A 15,137-nucleotide genomic window follows, 5' to 3' on the forward strand; every position below is an offset into this window, starting at 1 on the left:
AAAAATTTTGACCCCTGTATAATTCTTCATTGACCCCCTACATGGCTATACCTACCACCCAAAAAAAGCCAATCACACATATTTGTGTAGGCCATGATACACTGACGATGGATTGTAAGTGTCATTTAGTCCCCTTAAGTAATGCCGAAAACTTGCTTGACCCATGGACTAGTTGGGACCCGAACCTCACATAGATATTAAACTTGCACCACATTTCAAGACAAAAATAATGCTTTTGTCCTCGGCCACTCCTCCTCAACGCTTCCTCTTCTAAACAGAGCAAAACATTTACCATTCAATGTCTTTTAATGTGTAATGGCTTTCTACATGAGAAAACAGCGATACAACCCCTGGCAAAAATTATGGAATCACCGTCCTCAGAGGATGTTCATTCAGTTGTTTAATTTTGTAGAAAAAAAGCAGATCACAGACATGACACAAAACTAAAGTCATTTAGTCACTCAGATCTTTTTTTTTCATTAAAAGCTATTTCATGTTTCATGTGAAGAAATAATTCACTAAAAAGTGTATCTCCATTATCACAGGTAGAACAGGCCTGGATTTCCATTTAAAACCCGCCCTCCCCAAAGTATGAATGAATGAATGAATGAATTTATTCGGCACACACAGACCCAAAATAACAAAGTATACTCACAAAGAAAACAATCCAACAACACCACAACAGTCCTCACACAGTGACCACAGTAAAAAGGCTTCAAACAATAATATAAAATAGTACAACCCCTGGCAAAAATTATGGAATCACCGGCTTCGGAGGATGTTCATTCAGTTGTTTAATTTTGTAGAAAAAAAAGCAGATCACAGACATGACACAAAACTAAAGTCATTTCAAATGGCAACTTTCTGGCTTTAAGAAACACTATAAGAAATCAGGAAAAAAAAAATTTGTGGCAGTCAGTAATGGTTACTTTTTTAGACCAAGCAGAGGGAAAAAAATATGGACTCACTCAATTCTGAGGAATAAATTATGGAATCATGAAAAACAAAAGAACACTAACACATCACTAGTATTTTGTTGCGCCACCTCTGGCTTTTATAACAGCTTGCAGTCTCTGAGGCATGGACTTAATGAGTGACAAACAGTACTCTTCATCAATCTGGCTCCAACTTTCTCTGATTGCTGTTGCCAGATCAGCTTTGCAGTCTGGAGCCTTGTCATGGACCATTTTCTTCAACTTCCACCAAAGATTTTCAATTGGATTAAGATCCGGACTATTTGCAGGCCATGACATTGACCCTATGTGTCTTTTTGCAAGGAATGTTTTCAGAGTTTTTGCTCTATGGCAAGATGCATTATCATCTTGAAAAATGATTTCATCATCCCCAAACATCCTTTCAATTGATGGGATAAGAAAAGTGTCCAAAATATCAATGTAAACTTGTGCATTTATTGATGATGTAATGACAGCCATCTCCCCAGTGCCTTTACCTGACATGCAGCCCCATATCATCAATGACTGTGGAAATTTACATGTTCTCTTCAGGCAGTCATCTTTATAAATCTCATTGGAACGGCACCAAACAAAAGTTCCAGCATCATCACCTTGCCCAATGCAGATTTGAGATTCATCACTGAATATGACATTCATCCAGTCATCCACAGTCCACGATTGCTTTTCCCTAGCCCACTGTAACCTTGTTTTTTTCTGTTTAGGTGTTAATAATGGCTTTCATTTAGCTTTTCTGTATGTAAATCCCATTTCCTTTAGGCGGTTTCTTACAGTTCAGTCACAGACGTTGACTCCAGTTTCCTCCCATTCGTTCTTCATTTGTTTTGTTGTGCATTTTTGATTTTTGAGACATATTACTTTAAGTTTTCTGTCTCGAAGCTTTGAAGTCTTCCTTGGTCTACCAGTATGTTTGTCTTTAACAACATTCCCATGTTGTTTGTATTTGGTCCAGAGTTTAGACACAGCTGACTGTGAACAACCAACATCTTTTGCAACATTGCGTGATGATTTACCCTCTTTTAAGAGTTTGATAATCCTCTCCTTTGTTTCAATTGACATCTCTCGTGTTGGAGCCATGATTCATGTCAGTCCACTTGGTGCAACAGCTCTCCAAGATGTGATCACTCCTTTTTAGATGCAGACTAACGAGCAGATCTGATTTGATGCAGGTGTTAGTTTTGGGGATAAAAATTTACAGGGTGATTCCATAATTTATTCCTCAGAACTGAGTGAGTCCATATTTTTTTCCCTCTGCTTGGTCTAAAAAAGTAACCGCTACTGACTGCCACAATTTTTTTTCTTGATTTCTTATAGTGTTTCTTAAAGCCAGAAAGATGCCATTTGAAATGACTTTAGTTTTGTGTCATGTCTGTGATCTGCTTTTTTTCTACAAAATTAAACAACTGAATGAACATCCTCCAAGGCCGGTGATTCCATAATTATTGCCAGGGGTTGTACTAGTATGACCAATTTCTAAGTGAAAGAAATTTTTAGCCTCCAAATGAGATTTGTGGACATACGAGGTCTATTAGAAAAGTATCCAACCTTATTATTTTTTTTAAAAAACCATATGGATTTGAAACACCTCCGTTGGAAGCCTTAAGGACAAGTTGGAACATGCCCTGCTGTTGTTTCTCAGATACTCACTCAACTGAAAGCCACCAAAAGCCACCTGGATTTTACAAATGGTTATCAACACGGAGGTGTTCTTCCTGTGGCGGGCGCGCCGCGCCGGCTCCGTCCGCACGTCTTTCATTAAAAAAATCTCCTTTAACAGTGGAATGTCCGGATAAACTGCCGATTCCGACCTCTTCTGAAAGTTCTCTGTTCTCTCACGACGTCCTGGGTCAACAGAGGCTTAAATTTGGAGGTTTTCAGCTTGAAACAGGATGACGACGTCGCCTCGGAGCGCTGCGACGTCCCGCTCCGTGGGAAGTCCTTACAGCGATAGAACAATCCAAAATCTCTCATCAGCCGTTAAAATTTTCACCGAAAACCAGCTTAATTTGTCGAATGGTGTCCACTCAGATGTGCCTCACAGTTTTGGAAAAAATTTTGATGAAGCACAGCGCCAGTCTCTCAGCAACTTCTCAGACAAAGGAATTCCGACGAGGGGGCTGGACCACTCCTCCCACAAGGCGTGCTCACAGGCGAATGACGTCACCGACAGGCGTGGAAAAACTCACGCATGCGCACGAAGGTTCAAGCTTGGCTGACGTAGAAACATATGAATCAAATCCATATAGTTTAAAAAAAAAAAAACGGTCGGTTTCTTTTCTAATAGACCTCGTATTACTGAGAGGTTGCTGTAGTTGGCAATCTTGAAAAAAAATTAAACAGCAATGTGTTGATTACTGAGTACTGGTGGAGCTTTAAATGTATGAAGGGGCAATGGTGTCACAAGGCAGGACTAAGTGTACATCTTGTCCAGCGTCCTGATCAAGAATTTAAACATGGGACAAAAAAGCTCATAGTGCAGATGGAGTGTTGCTTCATTTTCTGCACAGGATACCATTATGCAGCTAAACATGTACATAGAAAATATTTCTTGGCTGCTACATTAACATGTAAAATGCCATTCACAGATCTTGAAGGATAAACAAAACAAAACAAACCTAAAACTGTCACAAACAGTTAATATGTACAGAAAAGAAATGCATTAGTGATAAAAAATCCTGCCATTACTACTTACTGTGTAAAGCTCATTTAGGACCTTCATTAAGTCTTCTTGGAGTTGAAAAGCTATTTCCTTGCTCTGAAAAACAAACACAGAAGAGAAACCAATGACTTTATTACAGCAATTTACAAATCTGTCATGGTAGATAAATGACGTGCTTTAAACAAAAAGTCAACACTTTAAAAGTTATTCTGACTTGCACAGTGATGAAAGCTCTATAAACTAAAGATTTGTAGATAACATAATGACATCATTGTGTGTATCGAATGTCATCAACCAATCTTGACCGATTTGTGTGACCAAATCGGGCACACCCTCGAGCATAAGAACAGATCAGTGACTTGATTTTCAGTGCTGTAGAACATCAGCAAAGCTCCAGTGTGCTGCACTCAACAAAAGCTGCAAAAACTACTGCTGGTTTCCATAAAATCCTCAATAAACTTAACAACAACAAATTTAACACGAAGGCAGTTTAGGAGTGTAATGTAACATTGGAAATATGTTGTTTGGGGTGGGGAGCATGATCTTAACAAGGTTTTCCTTAAAAAGATTTGAGTAGGTTGTGAGTAGGTTCACAAATTTCTGCCATAGTTATCTGGATGTTGGTGGTAGTATATAATTTGTGATAAAATACCTGAATTAACAAACCTCTGTAACTTCTGTATTGAATAGGTCTGTTTATACATTTAAATGATGAACAGGATCAATCAATCAATCAATCAATTTTATTTATATAGCGCTAAATCACAACAAACAGTTGCCCCAAGACACTTTATATTGTAAGGCAAGGCAACACAATAATTACGTAAAAACCCCAACGGTCAAAACGACCCCCTATGAGCAAGCACTTGGCAACAGTGGGAAGGAAAAACTCCCTTTTAACAGGAAGAAACATCCAGCAGAACCAGGCTCAGGGAGGGGCAGTCTTCTGCTGGGACTGGTTGGGGCTGAGGGAGAGAACCAGGAAAAAGACATGCTGTGGAGGGGAGCAGAGATCAATCACTAATGATTAAATGCAGAGTGGTGCATACAGAGCAAAAAGAGAAAGAAACACTCAGTGCATCATGGGAACCCCCCAGCAGTCTAAGTCTATAGCAGCATAACTAAGGGATGATTCAGGGTCACCTGATCCAGCCCTAACTATAAGCTTTAGCAAAAAGGAAAGTTTTAAGCCTAATCTTAAAAGTAGAGAGGGTGTCTGTCTCCCTGATCTGAATTGGGAGCTGGTTCCACAGGAGAGGAGCCTGAAAGCTGAAGGCTCTGCCTCCCATTCTACTCTTACAAACCCTAGGAACTACAAGTAAGCCTGCAGTCTGAGAGCGAAGCGCTCTATTGGGGTGATATGGTACTATGAGGTCCCTAAGATAAGATGGGACCTGATTATTCAAAACCTTATAAGTAAGAAGAAGAATTTTAAATTCTATTCTAGAATTAACAGGAAGCCAATGAAGAGAGGCCAATATGGGTGAGATATGCTCTCTCCTTCTAGTCCCCGTTAGTACTCTAGCTGCAGCATTTTGAATTAACTGAAGGCTTTTCAGGGAACTTTTAGGACAACCTGATAATAATGAATTACAGTAGTCCAGCCTAGAGGAAATAAATGCATGAATTAGTTTTTCAGCATCACTCTGAGACAAGACCTTTCTAATTTTAGAGATATTGCGTAAATGCAAAAAAGCAGTCCTACATATTTGTTTAATATGCGCTTTGAATGACATATCCTGATCAAAAATGACTCCAAGATTTCTCACAGTATTACTAGAGGTCAGGGTAATGCCACCCAGAGTAAGGATCTGGTTAGACACCATGTTTCTAAGATTTGTGGGGCCAAGTACAATAACTTCAGTTTTATCTGAGTTTAAAAGCAGGAAATTAGAGGTCATCCATGTCTTTATGTCTGTAAGACAATCCTGCAGTTTAGCTAATTGGTGTGTGTCCTCTGGCTTCATGGATAGATAAAGCTGGGTATCATCTGCGTAACAATGAAAATTTAAGCAATGCCGTCTAATAATACTGCCTAAGGGAAGCATGTATAAAGTGAATAAAATTGGTCCTAGCACAGAACCTTGTGGAACTCCATAATTAACCTTAGTCTGTGAAGAAGATTCCCCATTTACATGAACAAATTGTAATCTATTAGATAAATATGATTCAAACCACCGCAGCGGAGTGCCTTTAATACCTATGGCATGCTCTAATCTCTGTAATAAAATTTTATGGTCAACAGTATCAAAAGCAGCACTGAGGTCTAACAGAACAAGCACAGAGATGAGTCCACTGTCTGAGGCCATAAGAAGATCATTTGTAACCTTCACTAATGCTGTTTCTGTACTATGATGAATTCTAAAACCTGACTAAAACTCTTCAAATAGACCATTCCTCTGCAGATGATCAGTTAGCTGTTTTACAACTACCCTTTCAAGAATTTTTGAGAGAAAAGGAAGGTTGGAGATTCACCTATAATTAGCTAAGATAGCTGGGTCAAGTGATGACTTTTTAAGTAATGGTTTAATTACTGCCACCTTAAAAGCCTGTGGTACATAGCCAACTAATAAAGATAGATTGATCATATTTAAGATCGAAGCATTAAATAATGGTAGGGCTTCCTTGAGCAGCCTGGTAGGAATGGGGTCTAACAGACATGTTGATGGTTTGGATGAAGTAACCAATGAAAATAACTCAGACAGAACAATCTGAGAGAAAGAGTCTAACCAAATACCGGCATCACTGAAAACAGCCAAAGATAACAATACGTCTTTGGGATGGTTATGAGTAATTTTTTCTCTAATAGTTAAAGGTTTATTAGCAAAGAAAGTCATGAAGTCATTACTAGTTAAAGTTAAAGGAATACTCGGCTCAATAGAGCTCTGACTCTTTGTCAGCCTGGCTACAGTGCTGAAAAGAAACCTGGGGTTGTTCTTATTTTCTTCAATTAGTGATGAGTAGAAAGATGTCCTAGCTTTACGGAGGGCTTTTTTATAGAGCAACAGACTCTTTTTCCAGGCTAAGTGAAGATCTTCAAAATTAGTGAGACGCCATTTCCTCTCCAACTTACAGGTTATCTGCTTTAAGCTGCAAGTTTGTGAGTTATACCACGGAGTCAGGCACTTCTGATTTAAAGCTCTCTTTTTCAGAGGAGCTACAGCATCCAAAGTTGTCTTCAATGAGGATGTAAAACTACTGACGAGATACTCTATCTCACTTACAGAGTTTAGGTAGCTACTCTGCACTGTGTTGGTATATGGCATTAGAGAACATAAAGAAGGAATCAGATCCTTAAACCTAGTTACAGCGCTTTCTGAAAGAGTTCTAGTGTATTGAAACTTATTCCCCACTGCTGGGGAATAAGGAAGGATACATACACATTAGGTGTGCAACAATTAACCAACACAAATTGGAAATTAATTTTAAAGTAATAGGTACGACAGTATGGATAAATGAACCCCTAAATTGATCTAAAGGTACGATGAATCAGTCAATGGCTCAAATTTAATGTTATGAATGAGTTGATTTAAACTTCTTCTGCTGCTACTTCTGCATTCTTAAACTTGTGTAAAAGTTCAAAGGCTCTTGTGAGACTGGACACAGAAATTTTTAACTTTGTGAGGTAAAAACAAAATCAAAAGGACCCAGTTGAACATTATGTTTGGTTAACAATTTGTTAACACATACTGCTTCAGAACAGGAAAGTTATGCTATGTTATTTACGTATGCTATGTGGTTGTGCACAACGCCAGCACATGCTCCCGACCTGGGCTAATTGTTATTACTGAGATAAAATGAGCCACGCACAGCTGACATAAACCGATGAAGAGACATGGATGAGTTTCAATAATGAAATAATTAAAAACACTATGGTGTATGAATGGCTGCACTTCTAGTTAGGAAAAGATTTGAAGGTACAGAATTACACTACTTTGCACACCAAATAATCCTATATCAGTACTACAAAATGACTTTTAAAAACCACCTAATAAAGAAGAAGAAAGAGGGGAAAAAAGCATAATGTGCAGTGTTGAATCTGCAGTACAACTTTCCAAGAACCACTTTTGATGAGCTGAAAGTCAATTTTCTTTCGACGCATCATTTATGACAGGTCAGCAATACGAGCGGTTTAGCCACAATGAGCATGAAGCAGACAGATCTAACAGAAACATGGACATCCAACCTTTAATGAACAAGCAAGACGCTAAAGTGCTTTTACAATTGTGTGTTCATATCATTATCAGTATCACAATTACTATAAAGTAGTAAATCCAACTCATATTTCACAGTGCACATGCGCAACACATTTCCTGGCTTCTATGGTCATGTGAAAGATTTTCCAAAATATGTTAATTCAATCAGCAAAGCCACAAAGCTGACTCAGTATCTCACAGACATCTACATTAATGATCTCACTGTGAGGAATACAGCTTAACACTGATGCCTTGATGGACTTAGAGGTACTTTAACTATTAACTTCACTGTAGAGCTCAGTTCATTCTTTCACAGTGACTCATACTCTGGCTCAGATGAATTTTTGATATCTCCACTAAAGTTGATACCGCGAACTGCTACCTGTCTGATATTACAGCCTTGGCTCACACTCCAGCCTCATCTCTAACCCAATTATTCCCAGACAAATCTCATTCTAGGAGCCGCTCGCAGCTAAAGACTGCATAAGAAGGTACTGACAAAGCATCCAAGTGCCTTCTCGGGTGAAGAAGCTTCGTGATTTACTTCAAATCAACAAATTTGATGCAACAAAATCTCCCAAGGCATCATGTTGTTGACATACCGCGTTACACAGACAGGTTTGTGTCACGTGTATACTGCTCGTGTACACACAGACAGGTGCATTAGCATGCCTCCTTTTCCTCATCACTCATCAAACTGAAATGAAATTGAAATGATAAGCTTAAGGGTGGGGTGCTGTCTGATATGAGAGAGATTAGGCAGTCCGAGGAAGCAGTGTAGCAGAAAAGGGGCGTGCAAATGTTTGATCTCACAGACCCATGATGGATAACTGCTGCTCCTGTAAATTATCTTCCCATGTGTGATCAGTTTCCTTGCCAGAAAACCTCACTTCTGTCAGGAGTAGGGGAAAAACTACAGAGGATCTTCAGACAGCACAAAATCACAGTTTACTTTAAACCGGTTAACACCTTGAGACAGAAATTAGTTCACCCTAAGGACATGATCCCTAGTTACAAACAGAGCAATGTAGCGTATTCTATCAGATGTCAGGAAAACTGTAACGAACACTACATAGGTGAAACAAAGCAACCGTTACACAAAAGGCTACACCAGCACCGCAGAGAGGGCGCCAGTGGACCTCAGTCTGCGGTTCACCTCCACCTTAAAGACACTAACCACACGTTTGAGGACAAGGAAGTTAAAATATTAGCCAGAGAGAAGAAATGGTTTGAGAAAGGGGTCAAGGAGGCATTCTTTGTGAAACGTTTGAAACCCAGCCTTAACTGGGGAGGGGGTCTGAGACACGTTTTGTCCCCTGTTTACAATGGGGTACTCAGGTGAAAGGAGTTTCAGTCTTTTATTCATGGTAATGAGTCATTCACGTCATCAAGGGAGCCATCAGAAAGGCATCCATCCCATCATTAGAGGGACAGCTGTCCTGTCATTAGGTGTGCTAACTACAGCACAATAGTTGCTAATTAGAGCTATTGTTTAGTCACTAGCCTATAGCAGTCTGCCTCTCAGTAGGAGGGGTCTGGTTAGGTTAAAAACTCCAGCTTTTGTTGGCTTCTGTTTTATTCTTCTCTACAATAGTCAGACAGAAGTCAGACTTCCAGAGCAAGAATTTTAGCTGAGGAAGCTTCTGCGATTTGAAGCGAAATGTCCTTGCGTCAAGCAACCCAGTCCAGTCGAAGATGCAAGCTTCTCTACTATGGAAACCACCTGGACAACTGAGAGCCTACACAGAAACAAAGAGACCAGATAGACAGGAGACGGAGACAAGAAGAAGAGGAGTGTCTCTCCTTTATTTAGCAGGAGTAGGGGAAAAACTACAGAGGATCTTCAGACAGCACAAAATCCCAGTTTACTTTAAACCGGTTAAAACCTTGAGACAGAAATTAGTTCACCCTAAGGACATGATCCCTAGTTACAAACAAAGCAATGTAGTGTATTCTATCAGATGTCAGGAAAACTGTAATGAACACTACATAGGTGAAACGAAGCAACCTTTACACAAAAGGCTATTCCAGCACCGCAGAGAGGGCGCCAGTGGACCTCAGTCTGCGGTTCACCTCCACCTTAAAGACACTAACCACACGTTTGCGGACAAGGAAGTTAAAATCTTAGCCAGAGAGAAGACATAGTTTGAGAGAGGGGTCAAGGAGGCATTCTTTGTGAAACGTTTGAAACCCAGCCTTAACTGGGGAGGGGGTCTGAGACACACTTTATCCCCTGTTTACAATGGGGTACTCAGGTCAAAGGAGTTTCAGTCTTTTGTTCATGGTAATGAGTCATTCACGTCATCAAGGGAGCCATCAGAAAGGCATCCATCCCATCATTGGAGGGACAGCTGTCCTGCCATTAGGTGTGCTAACTACAGCACAATAGTTGCTAATTAGAGCTATTGTTTAGTCACTAGCCTATAGCAGTCTGCCTCTCAGTAGGAGGGGTCTGGTTAGGTTTAAAACTCCAGCTTTTGTTGGCTTCTGTTTTATTCTTCTCTACAAGAGTCAGACAGAAGTCAGACTTCCAGAGCAAGAATTTTAGCTGAGGAAGCTTCTGCGATTTGAAGCGAAATGTCCTTGCGTCAAGCAACGCTGTCCAGTCGAAGATTCAAGCTTTTCTACTCACTTCTGTCTTATACTGAGTCCCCCAAGTCCCCCAGGTTCAAGTGCAAGCCGCTTTAAAAGGGAAATGACAGATGACTCCACTTGATATAATTCATGTTACTCCTAAAACACACCATATGATTAATTGAGCACCTTACTGGACAGAGGTATATGGTGATGCGAATACCTTTGTCGGAGAATAAAAATCCAAGTCTTTTGGGTCATGGTGTTTCTAGTCTTTCTAGTCGTACTGTATGTTGCGACTTGAATACTACCAGGGACCTAAGGTGACGACTGGATGTCTTTGGTACCAGGTCTCTTCAGAAGATCCTTGGGTACAACGGGAATGACTGTGTTAAACAAGTGGCTACTGAGTGAGACTGAGATGAGGAGTATCGCTTTCACTGTGAGGGAGTGTCAGCTTCGACATTTCGGCCATGCGACGCGTCTCTTTGTGCATGGACCAGCAAGCACTCAGTGTTGAAGACCCAAGCAGCAGAAGGCCAAGGCCACACCCATGTTTCACATTGCTGCGGCAGATATGTGGCTACTTTCAAGAAGTGGGATGGATCAGTTGTTCTGCCTGAGGAGTTGACATCCAGGAGCTATAGTTGGGTCTGTGGTGTGCTGGATGCAGCAACACAAGGCACTGGAGCATGCTCCCAGAAAAGAGACATTTCTTTGCTCTCATAAAACATGCCACGTAAAAGTGTATACTTCATGCACAGATTTCAGCTAAACCCCTCATTGATCCACAGGAATGCTCGTACACACCACATCCTGACACATACGTAAACGCATACATTTTCTGCTCTGTGAACATGTTAACAGATTAGGAAAGAAAAGGAAAATTACAATCAAATCCCTTTCTTAAATACAGTGTCACTCTCAGGTAGAGCGGCACGATGCCCAAGCATGTGAGTAGTCAGCAGAGAGGATTACTCCCACAGTTACGGCCTGTCAGGCTGCCGTGTGTAACGTCTAAATAGAGCTACAGTATCTTCAGCCATCAAAAGTGTCAGTTCTCCAAGTTGGAGCACACACACCTAATCAGAGAACAAACAGACTATAAGCCTGATAACCAGAGTTTTTAAACCACCGCCCCAGGAAACACAACCTCAAGCACATTTTAAAGGATAGAAAAAAAAAGGATCTGAGATGCAAGCTGCAAACATGTAAACAGTAAGACGTTTTTTGTAAATTACAGGATGATCAGGCCCTATCATTTATACACACAGTAACCTGTAATTATACTACAAAATATGACTACTCCGTTTTACGTAAACGGCTTAATAATTGCCATTTTTAGCACACGATACAGATCAGAAAGACACAAGCCTTCTCTTCTTGGAAATGCCATTAATAACGGTCTGTCTTGAGGACAAAACCTTCCAGTATCTATCAGATCTCACAGTTGTCAGCTCTTCCACATTGAGATGACTGGGAAATGATCCAAAGCACAATGAAAAGCCTTCTCAGGAATCACAACTGAAGTGAGCAAGAGATACGGAAAGAGAGAGAGGGAGAGATTAAAAAATGGCATTACATTCAAGACATGTTTACAGCTTCTTCTCTAGAATTCCTCAGTTAATCTGAAATGCCTTTGAAGAACTCAATGAAACAGTTGTACTGTCACACTAACACTATATGTACACACATATAGAAAGAGGGCTGCTTATAAAACCCATGTTGTGATTCAGGTTGAATGAATTATCCCCATTAATTTGAAGGGAATCTCAGTTGGAGTTTCCAGTACTATCAAATTCATTAAGGAGATCCAACAAATGGGTTTTCCCTCTAAAGCTTAAAACATCTGCATTTTAACCACACTGGAAAGATGAAGGGAAAAAAAAAGAGAATCCATGTGAGGATTTGGGGAGTGGTAGGTTGATTTTACCACTGACATTAGTCATCGCACAAAATGCAGTTCTATAGGCTGTGGGGTTGATGTGTGAGGCGGGGTCACAGACACAGAAAATGTTTGACAGGGTCTCATAATCCAGGCAGGTAAGGACCAGAAAATATAAATAGAATGCTTTCATCTTGAATTGATAATGTTCACTGCCAGTTTCTCACACACACACACACACCGGGAGCAACTTGGTGATTAAGGACCTTGCCCACATACATGGTAAATGGACTGCATTTATATAGTGCTTTTCCATCTGCATCAGATGCTCAAAGTGCTTTACAATAATGTGAGGATGCTGCCATACAAGCTACTCACTACACACCGGGAGCAACTAGGGGATTAAGGACCTTGCCCAAAGGCCCGTAGTGATTTTCTGGTCAGGCTGGGATTTGAACCGAGTAACCTCTGGTCTCAAGCCCAATGTTTTAACCACTAGATCATCGCCTCCCCACATGTCCTTAGAGATTTTCCGGTCTGACAGGGAGCTGAACTGAGGACCCTCTGGTTTCAAGCCCACCACTTTAACCACTAGATCATCACCATCTTCTTTCAATCAAGTGCCCAATGGCAGCAAGTTCAGGATTACAGAATTAAAACAGTGAAGCTCAAGTTTTGCCTGTGGAAAACTTTAAACTGCATTAAGCGTCAGGGAAATCAGATTGAAGCTGTGGCCACAAAGTGTGACCAACATAAAAAAAAAAAAAAAAGGCAGACAAAAACAAAGAGCTGGTTGCAAAAATAATGAAAGCTCAACATCCGTGATAAGATCTGTCCAAGCTTGAAGATGGAGAATGTTGCACTACATTCAAAACCTCAAGAGAAAATTGGTTCTTTCCAATATAGTCTGTGCCTGTAGATTGGGGGGTCTGGGGAAAAAAGAAGCACTGAGCAGGCAATGGTACACGTCAAACAGCCAAGAGGTCAGGCAGAGGATGTTGATGAACACACCATGGCTACCCGGGGCTCCTCCACTGCTGTTACACTTCACAGGCTGAGACAAGATCATACGAGGAAATAAAAACACAGGTCTTTGATGTGCTGGAAGAATGACAACAGTACAGCTGTCTCTTCTGGGCTGTCTGGGAACCCGCAGAACATCAGGGACTTCTCTGTTGTTTGTGCTTCATTACAGAAGCTCTGCTGAGATCAAACAGCTCAGGCAGAGTCTAATTAGAGGGTCTCAGGTCTCTTATGAACCAGGACCTCCCACTAGGCTGCCATTTGTCTGCACAATGTCACCTGGATCCCCTGACGGAATGCATTAACTAAACAAAACAAAAAACACCAAGCATCATGGTTAGAAATGGCTAATGTGTATGCCAAGGAGGACATCGCATAAATGTCCATGTCATGAGACGTTACAATATAAAAATGAGTGTAAACTAAGATGGAAACAGGGCAGGAATAAGTCCCCACATTATTCAGGGACATGTGTGCCCACCAAGATTTTAACCAGAGTGGCACCTGTCATCATCTTTAAAATGGACTGCACCAAGTTCTACTTCATTTTTAAAAAGACGGTGCACTGAAAAGTGACAGCTTTTCTGGAGACTGTAAGACTTTGCATGCACACATGTAGCATAGTCAAAATCCACAAGTATACTGACTGCTGCTGCAGTTGGTATAACACCTGTGGCATCCCTCCTCTTTACTTTGTATGGGGGGGCGGGGGTGGGGTGGGGGGGGAGCTAGTGGTTAAGCATTGGGCTCAAGACCAGAGGATCCTCGGTTCAAATCCCAGCCTGACCAGAAAATCTCTAAAGGCCCTACGGCAAGGTCTTTAATCCACTAGTTGCGCCCGCTGTGTAGTGGGCGACTTGCGTGGTAGCAGCCTGACATCGGGGTGAATGTGAGGCATGATACAGACGGATACAGATGTGATACAGATGGAAAAGCGCTATATAAATACAGTCCATTTACTATTTAAGATGCATAAAACAAAATTAACATACAAAATTTAAAACAAACCACAGGGTACTCTGCATAGTCAACATATATCATTAGCAGTTCAACCATGATTAAAGTCTTGACCACCTGTGAAAGCTGAATGCACCCTGTTTGTCTACCTGCCCCAGGTGGAGGGAGATAGGAAAGTGGAGTTAAATCTGGTACAAACCAGTTATTAAAAGTTATGTTGTTTCCATTAGTGATCACTTATTTCATCGTTGATTTTGGGGTTCAATTCAGTTCCGTGTACTATTATGCAATACTACGCATCCCTGTGTGTAGAAGTGTCTGTGCACAGAGAACCCACTTACGTGAGGTGAGTCAGAGTCATGCACTCTACAAATACAGTAAATAAATAAATACACCGGTTTGGACAACAGACCAAATGTTTCTTGGTCTGAGACAAATGCTTTCTGGTGAAGGATGATATCAAGAAATCACAGTGTTGGAAGACATCTTCTTTTCTGTCAAACATGCTAATGGATGCCAAAATGGATGCAATTCTGCTTCCTATGAACACAATATGGGTGTTAGGAGTTAAAACCATTTGGTGGGAACTAGCAAGAACACATGCATTTTAGGGGCCATAGTGTACTTATGTTAAAGTATTGCTGGTTTTCAATTTTATGTTCCTGCTTCTTGTGCAATTATGTATTTTAAATTCTTGTGTGTTAATTTTGTCTTAAATTGTGAAGCGATTTGAATATTTGTCTGAACGAGCTTTATAAATAAATCAGATTTTTGCAGTTTTGGAACCATGAGATTTTCTAACTACAGTACATTATGACACTGGTGACACATGTCTATTTGACACAGAAATTATCAAATAATTTTATTCATAA

The 15,137-nt window shown here is 40.6% G+C and overlaps 1 protein-coding gene across 1 annotated transcript in view; it reads right to left on the reverse strand.

Moving 5' to 3' along the window:
* Window positions 1-15,137, reverse strand: part of LOC117516093 (SLIT-ROBO Rho GTPase-activating protein 1-like) — a 245,944-nt gene that overhangs the window by 90,649 nt on the left and 140,158 nt on the right. The window contains 1 exon segment of the mRNA XM_034176985.1: window positions 3,664-3,726. Within this exon segment, the coding sequence (XP_034032876.1) occupies window positions 3,664-3,726 (63 nt within the window).

This window comes from Thalassophryne amazonica, chromosome 8 (assembly GCF_902500255.1).
Source record: "Thalassophryne amazonica chromosome 8, fThaAma1.1, whole genome shotgun sequence".
Taxonomy (NCBI): domain Eukaryota; kingdom Metazoa; phylum Chordata; class Actinopteri; order Batrachoidiformes; family Batrachoididae; genus Thalassophryne; species Thalassophryne amazonica.